The 13,745-nt window shown below is 42.9% G+C and overlaps 1 protein-coding gene across 8 annotated transcripts in view; it reads right to left on the bottom strand.

Annotated features, from left to right (window-relative positions):
• Positions 1-13,745, bottom strand: part of wdr17 (WD repeat domain 17) — a 159,162-nt gene that overhangs the window by 100,875 nt on the left and 44,542 nt on the right. For 7 of the 8 annotated variants that reach the window (XR_006313775.1, XM_043704725.1, XM_043704714.1 and 4 more), the window contains 6 exons: positions 9,212-9,442; positions 7,987-8,238; positions 5,714-5,836; positions 4,814-5,001; positions 4,468-4,636; positions 2,477-2,568 (listed from right to left, as the gene is read on the bottom strand). Coding sequence is in view for 7 of the 8 variants with exons in the window: in XM_043704725.1 (XP_043560660.1) it covers positions 2,477-2,568; positions 4,468-4,636; positions 4,814-5,001; positions 5,714-5,836; positions 7,987-8,238; positions 9,212-9,442 (1,055 nt within the window). In the remaining variant the exon portion in view is untranslated. The remainder of the gene's footprint in view (positions 1-2,476; positions 2,569-4,467; positions 4,637-4,813; positions 5,002-5,713; positions 5,837-7,986; positions 8,239-9,211; positions 9,443-13,745) is intronic. The other variant, XM_043704752.1, reaches the window with a different exon arrangement.

Below are 13,745 nucleotides of genomic sequence, written 5' to 3'. Positions count from 1 at the left end.
AGTCCATCTTCCATAGTTACACCAGCACCACTCCCCACCTCTTCCTCCACTACATTGATGACTGCATCGGCGCCACCTCCTGCTCCCGCGAGGAGGTTGAGCAGTTCATCAACTTCACCAACACATTCCACCCTGACCTTAAATTTACCTGGACCATCTCTGACACATCCCTCCCCTTCCTGGACCTCTCCATCTCCATCAATGACGCCCGACTTAACACTGACATTTTTTACAAACTCACCGACTCCCACAGCTACCTGGATTACACCTCCTCCCACCCTACCTCCTGCAAAAATGCCATCCCATATTCCCAATTCCTCCCCGTCCGCCATATCTGCTCCCAGGATGACCAGTTTCACCGCAGAACACACCATATGGCTTCCTTCATTAACAACCGTAATTTCCCTCCCCAAGTGGTTGAAGATGCCCTCCAATACATCTCATGCATGTCCTGCACCTCCGCCCTCAGACCCCACCCCTCCAACTGCAACAAGGACTGAACCTCCCAGTCCTCACCTTCCACCCCACCAACCTCCACATAAACCGCATCATCCGCCGACATTTCCATCACATACAAATGGACCCCACCACCAGGGATATATTTCCCTCCTCACCCCTATCCACATTCTGCAAAGACCATTTCCTCCGTGACTACCTGGTCAGGTCTTTATCCCCAACAACCCACCCTCCCCTCCTGGCACCTTCACTGCCACCACAGGAACTGCAAAACCTGCACCCACACCTCCCCCCTCAACTTCATTCAAGACCCTAAAGGAGCCTTCCACATCCATCAACGCTTCACCTGCACATCCACCAATGTCATTTATTGTATCTGTTGCTCCCGATGCGGTCTCCTTTACATTGGAGAGACTGGGCGCCTTCTCGCAGAGCGCTTCAGGGAACATCTCCGAGACACCTGCACCAATCAACCCCACTGCCCCGTGGCCGAACATTTCGACTCCCCCTCCCACTCTGTCGAGGACATGCAGGTCCTGGGCCTCCTCCATCTCCGCTCCCTCACCACTCGACGCCTGGAGGAAGCACGCCTCATCATCCACCTCGGAACACTTCAACCCCAGGGCATCAATTGGGCTTCAACAGTTTCCTCATTTCTCCGCTTCTCACCTTACCCCCAGCTCCAACCTTCCAGCTCAGCACTGTCCTCATGACCTGTCCCTCCTGCCACAGGCCCACTCCCCTTTCCATTTATCTGTCCCTGCCTCATTCCTGATGAAGGGCTTTTGCCTGAAACGTCGATTTTCCTGCTCCTCGGATGCTGCCTGACCTGCTGTGCTTTTCCAGCACCACTCTAGTCTTGACTCTGGTCTCCAACATTGGCAGTCCTCATTTTCACCTTTCAACCACTACTTCAGGTTGATACAAAAGATTGTCTAGCATTCTCCTGGTCAGCAGTTGCCCTTCAATCAACAGCACTACAGCAGTTACAGCTGTGTAAAGGCACATCCTTTCAAGCTGTTTTATATTTATACTTGGACTCACCAGGGTATTTGTAAGAAATAAAAGGTGAAATAACATTTATTTTGCATGTTAGAAGAGTTGGTTGAGCCAGTTTCTGTTCAAGAGCTTCCTAAGTAAGAACTACAGAAAAGCAAAGGGTTATCAGCAATTATGTAATTTCTTTGTAAAAACAAAATTCTCCAAAGTCCACAGTGAACTATTAAAGGTCTCTTTTAGAGAAAACATTCCAGGTATGTCTCCAAAACTTGAAATAAATTCCTTTTTCCACATTCCTTCATGCTTAAGAACTACGAGTATTAATAAATTGAAGTGTGTTGTTGTATGCAGATATTGTACAGAAAGGACATGTACACACAACACAATAGGTGGCAGCCAATTGGATCAATTCTCAGGGCAATACCTTGACCAACCAGAGTCAACTTGTCTAGTTTAAACTTTGAACAAAGCTTGGCAGTTAACTATCAGTCATCATCAGCTGCTGCACATTCTATGGCAACTGCTTTGTCAGAGTCCACTTGCCAACCAATCAGTACTCTCCTCTTCCAGAGTATAAATGATGCCTTCCTTTCACTTTGGTATTTCTTGTTCATTATTTTGACAAGTGCAAGATAAAAAGCTTTGATAAAAAGTCTTTCTCAGCAATATTCAAGCTCTGTACTACCAAGTGACTGTAAAACATATGATTTGGTTCCTTGGAATCCTGGTGTGAGCAAATTTACCACTGCATTTCCCTAAATGACAATAGTAATGAAGCATCTATGCACTTTGGGTCATTCTGAGTACACAAATAGTTTATGTTGTTAATTTGTTCCATTTCTGATGAATGATCATTGTCTGAGAAGATTAGCTCAGTCCCTCTCTCTTTGGATGTTGCTTGATCTGCTGACTGTGTTCAGCTTTTCAGTTTTTAACCTTGCCCACTTTCTGATTCTCCAGTTACAACAAAGTCAATTTCTCATATGCTTTATGGAAAAGTAGGTGGAGTGTAACAACTTACCTCATTAAACCGGGTAACCGTTTTTCCTTTTTTTACATCCCATATAAAAGCTCCATTGCGTGAGGTTGCACCTGCAATGCAGTTGAGGTCACCTTTAAATAATAAGGACATTAATATGCATTGTGAAGTGTTGAGCACCGACTCATTTAAATACTTAAATAAGGAAACTGCTCTTGTTCTAGTCACTGCTAACATAAAAGTTACAGTCTCTGCCTAGAGCAAATATGACACCATAGCATCAGGACTGAATCTAACTTGGCTGTGAGGCTGTACTAAAGAGACAGACGACAGGTTTATTTTGGGGGATACAAGAAAAAGTGTGCACCTTAAAATCGCAGTGCACATTTATCTGATTGTATATGAGTTGAAAATCATTTTTGATAAATTAAAGTTCAACCGTCGTCAGCATGGCATTAGATAGTCAGTCGGACAGGTTAGAGTGATGCAGCATGGTCAGACTCAAGCTGGTGCTTTGAAAGAGCAACACAAGGAACACTGCTCCCCCGATCTTTTCCCTAAATTTGTTCTCCCATTTGAGTGTTGATCCAATAACCCTTTGAAAGTTATCATTGACTGTGCTTCCATCTTTCAGGGCACACATTTCACATCACAATGAGTCAATCCTTTTTAATTTTCTTTCCTCCTGTCACTTTCGGCTGTTCTGGCAATCACTTTAAACCTGTATCCTCCAGGTGCCCATCCTGTCCCCAGAAGGGGTTTCCTTTTATTTGCTGCAAACAAAGCTTGTCGTGATTTTGAACACTTCTACCGAAGTCCTAAGGAATGCCACCCTAGTGTCTCTACACTCTCTGGGACACCAGAAGGCCACATTTGATTTAATCTGAAGTGGCTGCCTGACATTTTGCCTTGATCTCTGCTTATTTTTGCAACAACTCTTTATCTCCTTCTTTGCTCAACGGTTTACATCTGCTGAGACCCTTGGCATCACAATTTCATGAACTTGGCTTGTCTCATATGTTTCTGGGGAGGCACAGGAGAGCGCGAGTGCAGGGCCGTAGCGCAGTGGTAATGCTATTGGGCTCATAATCCAGAGGCCCTGGGACATCAGCTCAAGTTCCACAATAGCATCTGGTGGAAACTCAAGTTAACTTGTAAGTCTTGGTTAAAATTGTCTCAGTAATTGATTCCACAAAATTATCGATTTTGCTATTAAAACACGTCTGCTTCACTAATGTCTTTCACTGGAGGAAATCTCCCTTCCTAGCTACGTCTGGCCAACATGTGAAACTAGACCCACAGCAATAGAGGTCTACAACACTGAGATAAGCCCTTCGATCCATTAAGTATGCGCCAGTCAAAAACAGCTACCTAATTATTCTAATCCCATTTTCTGGCACTTGATCCATAGCCTTGTATGCCATGGCATCACAAATGCACATCTAAATATTTCTTAAACATTATGAGGGTTTCTGGCTCTACCAGTGTAACAGGCAGTGAGTTCCATACTCCCACACAAACCCCAAAAAAATCCTCACATTGTCTCCAAACCTCCTGTTCCCGACCTTAAATCGATGCCTCTGATCATTGATCCCTCTACCAAGTGGAAAAGCTTCTTCCTGACAACACTATCTCTACCCTCATAATGTTACACATCTCAGTCATATCCCCTCTCAGTCTCTCTCTGCTACAAGGAACCAATCTTAGCCTGTTCAGTACTCTCTTCATAACTAAAACTCTCCCGACCAGACAACATCCTGGTAATTCTCCTCTCCAAAACAGTTGACTTCTTAACTGCATTTGAAACGGTCTGGTGAGCCTTTCAGTTAGAGACACCACCTTCCTAACAGCAATGAAGGAGGGGGATCAAATCCTGGTCTTGCCAAGGAAACTCATGAGAATAACAGTTTTTTGGTGAGTACTCCACATGAAGATGATGTGGTGAAGCTTCAATGGTGCTAATCCTTCTGCTGCGATAGTGGGTGTTCAGTATTTAACTGTACTAACTGAGAACCAGCTCTGTGATAGCTTACCTGGAGCCCAGGACAAGGAGTAGATTACTCCCTCATTACCCGGGGAAGTGTAGACTGCTGTCAATGTGTTTATATCCCACACCTTTATTGTCCCATCAAATGATGCCGTGGCTAGGAGGTTGGGATCATCTGGTTTAAATTTACAGTCAAAGATTGTTTCCACATGACCCTAGAATACAGAGAGAGAACAAGATTCGTTTATGGATCCACTGTCAGCCTTTTTCTAATGATGCCAGATCCATAGCTACTTTCTCTTCAATGGAGACAGCACAAAGGATACAGAGAGAGTCACAATGGAGCCTGAAATACAACTGGAGAGGCAAAACGGAGAAAGAATGGAGCCTACCAAATCTCGCAGAAAGTTCCACTTCTTCTCTCCCATGTCATATAGCCCAACTCCACCATCCATGAAACAACACACAGCATGTCCAGGTGGAAGAGAAAACGCTTGATTTTGAGAGAGGGTTGGAGGGGGAATGGCTTCACTGGTTGATGACGTATGGTGATTCTTAGACGGGGAATGGGTCGAATAGCCTGCAAAGGACAGCATTAAAGTTCACTTCTAATTTTCTCGCCTTTCAACATAGTTCTAGTTAACCTACAGCCCCTCGTCAACTTGGCAATTTAATCAATCATCCCATCCCCATTGACTGACACTGATGGATGTTCATAAACAGTTTCAGAGAGTTTTGTTATCAGAAATGCCCATTGCAGTTTTCTGAACACATTATACGCAGAGACACTGAATGCTGGTTCACTGAGGGCGCAACTTGTCTAAACACAGGGACCAAAACATTGACAAATTATCAGCTCTTCATTTGTTTTTAAAAATGACCTTGATAACTAGGTGATGGTCAGTTCCTCTGCTGCCATGCAAGTACTGGGGATCCGGTTAATATTAGCATTAATTATCAGTTCTGAGGCCCATTGAATTGCAGGTCATTTGGGCCTCAGGGTGTCTCAGCTTAGGAATGCACTCACTGGGGCCTTACTTCTGAATTGATTTTCTTTGTTCTTGGCTGAAATTTGAAGCAGAATATTGAATTTTTTCTTGATCTGAATTATGAAGTTCTTAACTGTTTGTCAGCTACTCTCTCCCCCTCATAATCTATGTTAAAAAATTCCATTTACAAGAGATAAGTATCAAAAAATGCATAAATTTGACTTTGATATGGGGACTCTGTAGATCTAATCAATTAAACATATAAGCCCTATTATAAACTATGACTTTCAAATGACTACCCACATTTTTTCTTTGGTGAAGAACTCAGCACATGTAAAGCATGAAATCCTGTCTTCTTCAACTTGAAGTTATCAATTGGCGTTGTTCTTGAGACATTCCAAACTCGCAAAACACCAACTTGAGAATCTGAAAATTAGATGAAAGGTATTGAAATATGAGAAAAATAATAGACAGGCAGCAGGAAAGGTCCATCATTAATCACACTGTTCAGACAATGAGCCAGTTATCACAGTAATATTAGATATCACCAATATTAGTGTCAAGTAAACCTCTCAACTTGAAAGGAGCAACGAAAATGCAAGAGACTACTGATATAATCCCACTGGCATCCTTGATACAAAATAGTTGAACAAAAGAGAAAAGGCTTGCATTTATTTAGCAATTTTCACAACTTCAGGACATCTCAAAAGGTTTTGCAATGGAATGCAAAGTCAGCATTTGTTGCCTATCCCTAAATACCCTCCAGCTGAGTTGCTTGCTAGGTCATCTCAGAGGGTTGTTAGGCATCAACCTCATGTCTGTGGGTCTGGAGTCACATGTAGTCCAGGCCAGCTGAAGATGGCAGAGTTGCTTCCCTTAAAGGACATTTGCAAACCAGACGGGTCTTTAAAACAATCAGTGATAGTTCCCATCACTGAAATCAACTGGTTTTCAAATCCAGATTTAGTCATGCAGTGGGGGAATTTGAATTCCTGATCCAGAGCATTAGCTTGGGTATTTGGGTTACTAGTCCAGTATAATCACCCTGACACTTGCCTGAAAGACAGCATCTCTAAAAATCCAGTACTGCTTCAGTAATGCATGGGAAAGTCAGCTGAGATCACATGCTCAAAGCTTTGTATTGTGACTGGGACTTGCAACCTTTGAACTCTGAGATCAGCAAACCATGGTTGACATCTGATAACTGACATGCAGACATTAAGATTTTTGCTTTTCACTCACAAGAACTAATAGCAAGGCTAAACTAATGTTTCCTTTTTTGGAAGTGGTATAAATATCTACATAATTAAACAGGACGAACCATAAATATCAGCACTTGATCAAACTGCATATTTCATGTATGATGTTAAGACTACAAGAGCTACTTTGCTCTGTCCTCTGGAATGGTCTTGCAAAACCACTTTTCTAAGACATGTTTAAAACTTCATCTCCTATCACCTAAACTGCCTACTTTCTCCACATAACATCACCTGAACTCACTCTTCCTCAGCTCATTGGCTGGCGAAACCCTTACTGCTGATTTTATTACCTGGAGACTTGACTATCCAATGAACTCTTGGTCAGCCGCTCCTGTTCCACCCTACATAAATTTAAACTCATTCAAACCTCTGTATCCAAATTCACACCAAGTCCTGTTCCCCCTCAGCCTTGTGTCCACTGTCCTATGTTGTTCTCTAGTCTGGCGACATCTCAACTGTAAAATTCTCATCTTTGATTTGAAATGCAGGTTATTGTTGTTTGCTAAGGCCTCATCTCTCCTTATCTCTATAATCAGTTGGAGCTCTACAAACATCAATGGTAAAAATATGCTGCTAAAATTCCAGGATTCTTTACATCCCTATGTCGGTCTTTTTGCCATTATTGACCACGGCTTTTACTGCCTAGGTTCTTACTTCTGGAACCCTCTTTCTTAACATCTTCACCTCTTACATTCTTTAAAATGTTCCTTAAAAACTACGTTTTTGACCAGTCATCTGCCAAATATTACCTTGGTGTCAAACTTGTTTGATAATGCTCCTGTTAAACACCTTGGAGAACGCTAAGTCAGATGCACTTTAAGAACACGAATTGTTGTTGTGCTTTGTCTCGGTACATTCTGAAGTCTCAAACCCCATGTCTAATCAAACCACTCCCTTGCTGATTTCCTCATTTAAAACATTTGCTTAGTCTTCTGATGAGTACTTATTTGGGCAAAATGCAATCAAAGTGTAACTTAAAAAAAAGGGACAGGTGAGCTTGAAAGAAAACCTTGCCTAGAATTTCCATCTCTGCTTCTCCTGGATAATGGAAAAGCGGTGCAAAAAATAGTAGAAGCCTCCAATTGCTTTCCCCATGGCTCGGCCTGACCCAGTCAGAGTTGTTTTACCAGCTAGACTCTTGTAGAGTAAATTGTTGTGATTCTTTGAAATTTGGCATTCTTGCATTCACCCTGATATAAAGCTTCGGCAAGATGTCTTTTATTTTCAGAATTCAGTAAACCAGAGATATCATTGATTTTAATGAGAAAACAAGTTTTGGCATATTTCCTTTTCTGCTGCTGACAATGTTAGTCCTACCTCCAGTTATGAACATCCCTGGAGCACTGGGGACCCAGGCCAGGCACTGCACTGATGCTGCAGCGCTCGGGAAACTGAAGGTCGTAATACAAGAGAGTGACTCGGAATCGACCAATCGAATTCCATTGTGTAGGTTGGCCACCAGTAGGTAGTCAGTGGAGAGTGGATCCCATTCCAGGGCTGTGATTGGATCTTCTTCATCCGTTCCCTCCAATGATTCTGGTCTCAGCACATGTTTCTGACTCTTGGTACCTGGTGTCCATATCACAGAGAAAGTCTGAGCATCGATTCCTAACATTGAATGACTGTCATTTGAACCAAATTAATTAGCTTGAGGCTGGCATATTTTTCACACAATCTCAATGCCATAAAAAAAAACGATAATTTAGGGGCATTATCTTTCTGCCACTATCAGACCTCCTATTAGCTGATAACACAAGGATTATTGGACTTTGGGCAAAAGGTGCTATAGAGGAGCTGGTAGAGGAAGGACGAAAAGGTGATGAAAAATGTTTTTACACAGAGATTGCTACTAACTTGGCGCTCGTTGAGCAAACACAATCATTGATCTTAAAAGGAAATTGGGTACATTATGAGGGGACTAAGCTTGTAATGCTATGAGATGAAGCAGGGGTGTGTGAATTGCTCTTCAGGGAGGCAGCGTTATCTCTATGGATTGAAAGGTGTGTGCCAAAATGTTTCAATGGTAACAATCTTCTGATCCGTATTCATCCGCACGTCTCTGAAGTACGTAAATGTGAACGTACTCGCCCACCTCTTCGTAAGTGACTGCTTTTAAAGACTAATGTGAGGGTGATATTTTAATGTCTGTCTGAGATTAGACAGGTTGATGATGCTCAACAATAGGGTGAAAGTGAGAAGTGTTAAGTGTCTCTCAACTCTAACAGGAACTTCCCTCCTGTCTACCAACCACAGCCCTGGAAGGGTGCTGTCTCCTATTTCTACCTGTTGCTGCACATGTAAATTTGACCTGCTAGCGTTGGTATGGGGACCCAGATCGCCACGGTGACAGTGACAACAGGCTTCTGGGAGCAAATCAATCTACACTTTCGCAGTAACTAAGATCGTTCTCACAGCAATGTCTATGGATTTGGTTCAGATTGACCTCCGCAAGAGGAAAGGCCAGCCCGGACATTTTAGTGACCCAGTTATCTCACTAACCCAGCTGTAATGATGCATTATTTGAAGTATCACAGAGACTTACCAGGCTGGAAGATGGACAGGCTGCCATCTGTGTGTCCAAAGACCACCTTGCCTTTCTTTCTAGGATGCCATCTGAAAAGGCAGATGTCTGACAGGAAGCTGTGCGCTTCTTTGTGAACCGCTACCCCACAGTCTGCTCCTGAGATTGTCCAGATGTAGAGTGGACCCCGATGAGAGACAAATGCCACTGCCTCACCTGAATTCCAGCACCAACTGAGTGAAGCAGGAATTCCTGAAAGGGTCAGGAGGGGGAGAAGAAAACCATCAGGCTGTTGGATAGCTGTAGGGTCTTTAAAGAAATGGCTAGCGAGATTATTGATGTGTTGGCTTTAACATTCCAAAACTGCCCAGTTTTTGGGGAAGACCCCATAATGTTAGATGATGCAAAATGCAACCTCCATCAGTCAAAAAAGGAGATAGAAACTACAAATCAATCTCTGTCAGAGAGAAATGTTATTAAATGTCACTGAAGAAGTTATAGCAGGGAACTTGGTAAATTCAAGATAATCATACAGAGTTAATGTGAAAGGGAAGTCATACTTAAGCAATCTAACAGAGTTTTTTGATGTGGTTCGGACAAAGGGGAACCAGTAGATGTACTGTACTTAGATTCCTAGAAGGCATTTGATACAATGCCAGCTTAATTTTTATTGTGGCAATGGTAGTACTTGTTTGGATAGAGGATTGGCTGACTAACTGGAAGCAGAGTATAGGCATAAATAGGTCTTTTCAATTTGGCAGAATATAATGAGCAGTCTGCCACAGGGATTAATGCTGAGAGCTTCATTCTTTATAAATTATATAAATGACTTGGATGAAGGGATGAAAGGTGACGCTGCAAAATTTGTAGATTATACACGGGATGAAACATGGGATCACATCCCACAATGGGAGATGGTGGAATCTGCATTTAAAAAGATATGGAATAAAACGTTAGATTAATGGTGACCATCTAACTTGTGTCAATTGTTGTAAAAACTCATCAGTCAGGTGACTGCCAGGAGAGGTAGGCAAGTAGTGCAGAGGTCTTCTGTAGCTATTCCCCTCTCTAACAAGTTTTGGATACTTTTGCGGGGAATAGCCTCTCAGAGTAAAATAGCAGCAGCCTGGTCTGTGGCACCACGACTGGCTCTGCTGTAAAGCAGGGTTTGCCTGGGTCAAGGAGGTCTTTGGGCGGATGCAGCAAATTCTTACAGGGGAGCATGAACAATCAGAGGTCATTGTATACATTGGTACCAAAGACATAGGTGACAAAAGGGATGAGGTCCTACAAAGTGAATATAGGGAGTTAGGCAGGAGGTTAAAAAGCAGGACCTCAAGGTCTCTGGATTACTCCTGTTACCATGTGCTAGTGAGAGAAGGAATTAAAGGATAGGGCAGATGAATGTGTGGCTGAATAGCTGGGGGCAGGGATTCAGATTTTTGGATCATTGGGATCTCCTCGGGGGAAAAAGTACAAGAGGGACAGTTGAACTAGAGGGGGACCAATATCTTGGTTGGGGGGGGGGGGGATTTGCTAGAGCTACTTGGGAGGGGTTAAACTAGTCTGGCGGGAGTTGGGACCCTAAACAATAATGAGAAAAAAGAGAAGGTTGAGACTAGTACAGAAGTTGAAGGGAGAACGTTAAACAGACAAGGCAGGCAAGAGCAAGCAGGCAATGAGGGAAGACTGATGAATTCAGCATCAATTTCAATGCAAGACACTTGGCAGGTAAGACAGATGAACTCAAGTCATGGGTGAGTTCATGGAACGGGGGTATCATAGCAATTACAGAAACATGTCTGAGGGAGGAACAGGATGGCAGCTCAAAGTTCCAGAGTACAGTTGTTGCATGAAGAATAGAGGGGGAGGCAAGAGAGGAGGTGTGTGACACTTTTGATTAGGGAAAACATCATGACAGTACTTAGAGAGAATATTCTCGAGGGATCATTCAGTGACGCCAGTGTGTGGAACTGAGAAAAAAGAAGTGGGTGATCACATTGATGACATTGTACTATAGACTTCCCAATAAACAAAGGGAAATTGAGGAACAACTATATATGGGGATAGCAGGAATGTATAAGAATAGTAGGGTTGAAATGATAGGGTTCTAACTTTCGAAACATAGACTAGGCTTGCCATAGTGTTAAGGGCTTGGATGGGGAGAATTTGTTAAGTGTGTTCAAGAAAACTTTCTCAATCAATGTGCAGATGGCCCTACTAGAGATATTGAGCTCTAGTCAAGAAAAAAGGAGGCATATGACAACTATAGACAGCTGGGATCGAGTGAATTCCTTGAGGAGTATTGAGGGTGTGGGAGTACACTTAAGAGGGAAAACAGAAGGGCAAAAAGGAATCATGAGATACCCTTGGCAGATCAGGTAATGGAGAATCTGAACAGATACTAGAAGTATATTAAGGGCAAAAGGGAAACTAGGGAGAGAATAGGGCCCTTAAAAATCTGCGAGGAGGAACTGCAGGAGGTGGGTGAGATACTAAATGAATATTTTGTGTTAGTATTTACCGTGGAGAAGGACATGGAACCTAGTGAACTTGGAGAAATAAATATTGATGTCTTGAAAAGAAAAACACATTACAGAAGAAGTGGTACTGAGGTCTTAAAACACATATGGGTAGATAAATCCTTGGGACCTGATTAAGTGTGATATAGGACATTGTGGGAAGCTCGGGAAGAAATTGCACAGCCGCTAGCAGAGATATATTCATCATTAATGGCCATGGGTTCGGTGCCGGTAAATTGGCAGGTGACTAATATTGTGCCCTTATGTTAAGCAAGAAAAAGCCAAGGAACTACAGACCGGGAAGCTTAATGTCAGTGGTGGGTAAGGCCATAGAACCCCCATAATGTGGAAGCAGGCTTTTCAACCAATCGAGTCTACACCAACCTCTGAACAGCATCCCACCAAAACCCATCTCCCTACCCTGTCCCTGCATTTGCCAAGGCTAATCCATCTTGCCTGCACATCTTTGTACTGTGGGAAGAAAGCAGAGCAGCTGGAGGAAACAACACCGACACGGGGAAAATGTGCAAACTCCACACTGACAGTTACTCAAGACTGGAATTGAACCGAGGCAGCAGTGCTAACCACTTGGCCACCATGCCATCTATTTTGCTGGATGGCATTCTGATAGACAGGATCAACATGCATTTGGAAAGACAAAGACTGATTTGAGATGGCTAGCTTGGCTTTGGTATGGGAAATTGTGTCTTAGAAATTTACTTAAGTTTTTTGGAGAGGTGACCAGGAAGACAGATGAGGACCAGTGTGATAGATATTGTCAACACGGACTTTAACAATGCCTTCATCAAGGTACTGCATGCTAGACCGGTTCATAAGGTTCGTTCACATGGGATCCAGGGAGATCTAGCCAATTGGATACAAAATTGTCTTGATGGTAGGAGACAGAGGGTGATGGTAAACAGTCGCTTTCAAACTGGAAGTTTGTGAAGAGCAGGGTGTTGCAAGGATCAGTGCTGGGTCCAGTGCTGTTCATCATTTATATAAATGGTTTGGATGAGAATATACGAGGCATGGATAGTAAGTTTGCAGATGACACCAAAATTGGTTTTACAGTGGACAGTGAAGAGGTTATCAATGAGTACAATGGGATCTTGATCAACTGGGTCAGTGGGCTAAGGAATGGCAGATGGAGTTTAATTCAGATAAATGTGAGGTGTTGCATTTTGCTAAGACAAACCAGGGCAGGACTACACAGTTAATCGTAGGACTCTGGGCAAATAGAGAGACTGACAGTTCCTTGAAAGTGGCATTGCAGATAGACAGGGTGGTGAAGGAGTCTTTAGCACACTTGCGTTCATTGGTCACAGCAATGAGTATAGGAGTTGGGACATCATGTTCCAGCTGTATAAGGCATTGATAAGGACATATTTGGAGTACTGCATAAAATTCTGGCTGCCCTGCCACAGGAAGGATGTTATTTAACTGGAAAGGGTGCAAAAAAGGGTGTTACTGAGACTGGAAGGTTTGAATTATGAGGAGAGGCTGGATAGACTGGGGCTTTTATCCCTGAAGCGTAGGAGGCTAAAGGATGATCTTATAGACTTTTACAAAATCACAAAGGACATAGATAAGGTGAATAGCCAAGATCTTTTCTCCAAGGTAGGGGGTCCAAAACTAGAGAGTGTAAAGTTTAAAGTGAGAGGGGTAACTTTTTCACACAGAGAGTGGTACGCATATGGAACAAGTTGCCAGAGGGAGCAGTAGAGGTGAGTACAATTGCAAAAAGTAAAAGACATTTGGAATGGTACTTGGATAGAAAAGGTTTAGAGGGATAAGGGCCAAATGCAGGCAAATGGGATTAGTTTAAGTTAGTTATGGAGGTCGGCATGGATGAGTTGTTCCAAAGGGCCAATTTCCGTGCTGTAAACCTCAATGATCCGATGACTCTATCTGGTTCACTAATGTCTGTTAGAGAAGGAAGTTGGCAATCATTACCGATCTGGCCTTCAAACCCACAACAATACAGTTGACTCTTAATTGTGCTCTGGCTAATTAGGAGAGATAAATAGGAA

This window comes from Chiloscyllium plagiosum, chromosome 2 (assembly GCF_004010195.1).
Source record: "Chiloscyllium plagiosum isolate BGI_BamShark_2017 chromosome 2, ASM401019v2, whole genome shotgun sequence".
NCBI classification, from domain to species: domain Eukaryota; kingdom Metazoa; phylum Chordata; class Chondrichthyes; order Orectolobiformes; family Hemiscylliidae; genus Chiloscyllium; species Chiloscyllium plagiosum.
This window is presented reverse-complemented; position numbering and strand designations above follow the sequence as displayed.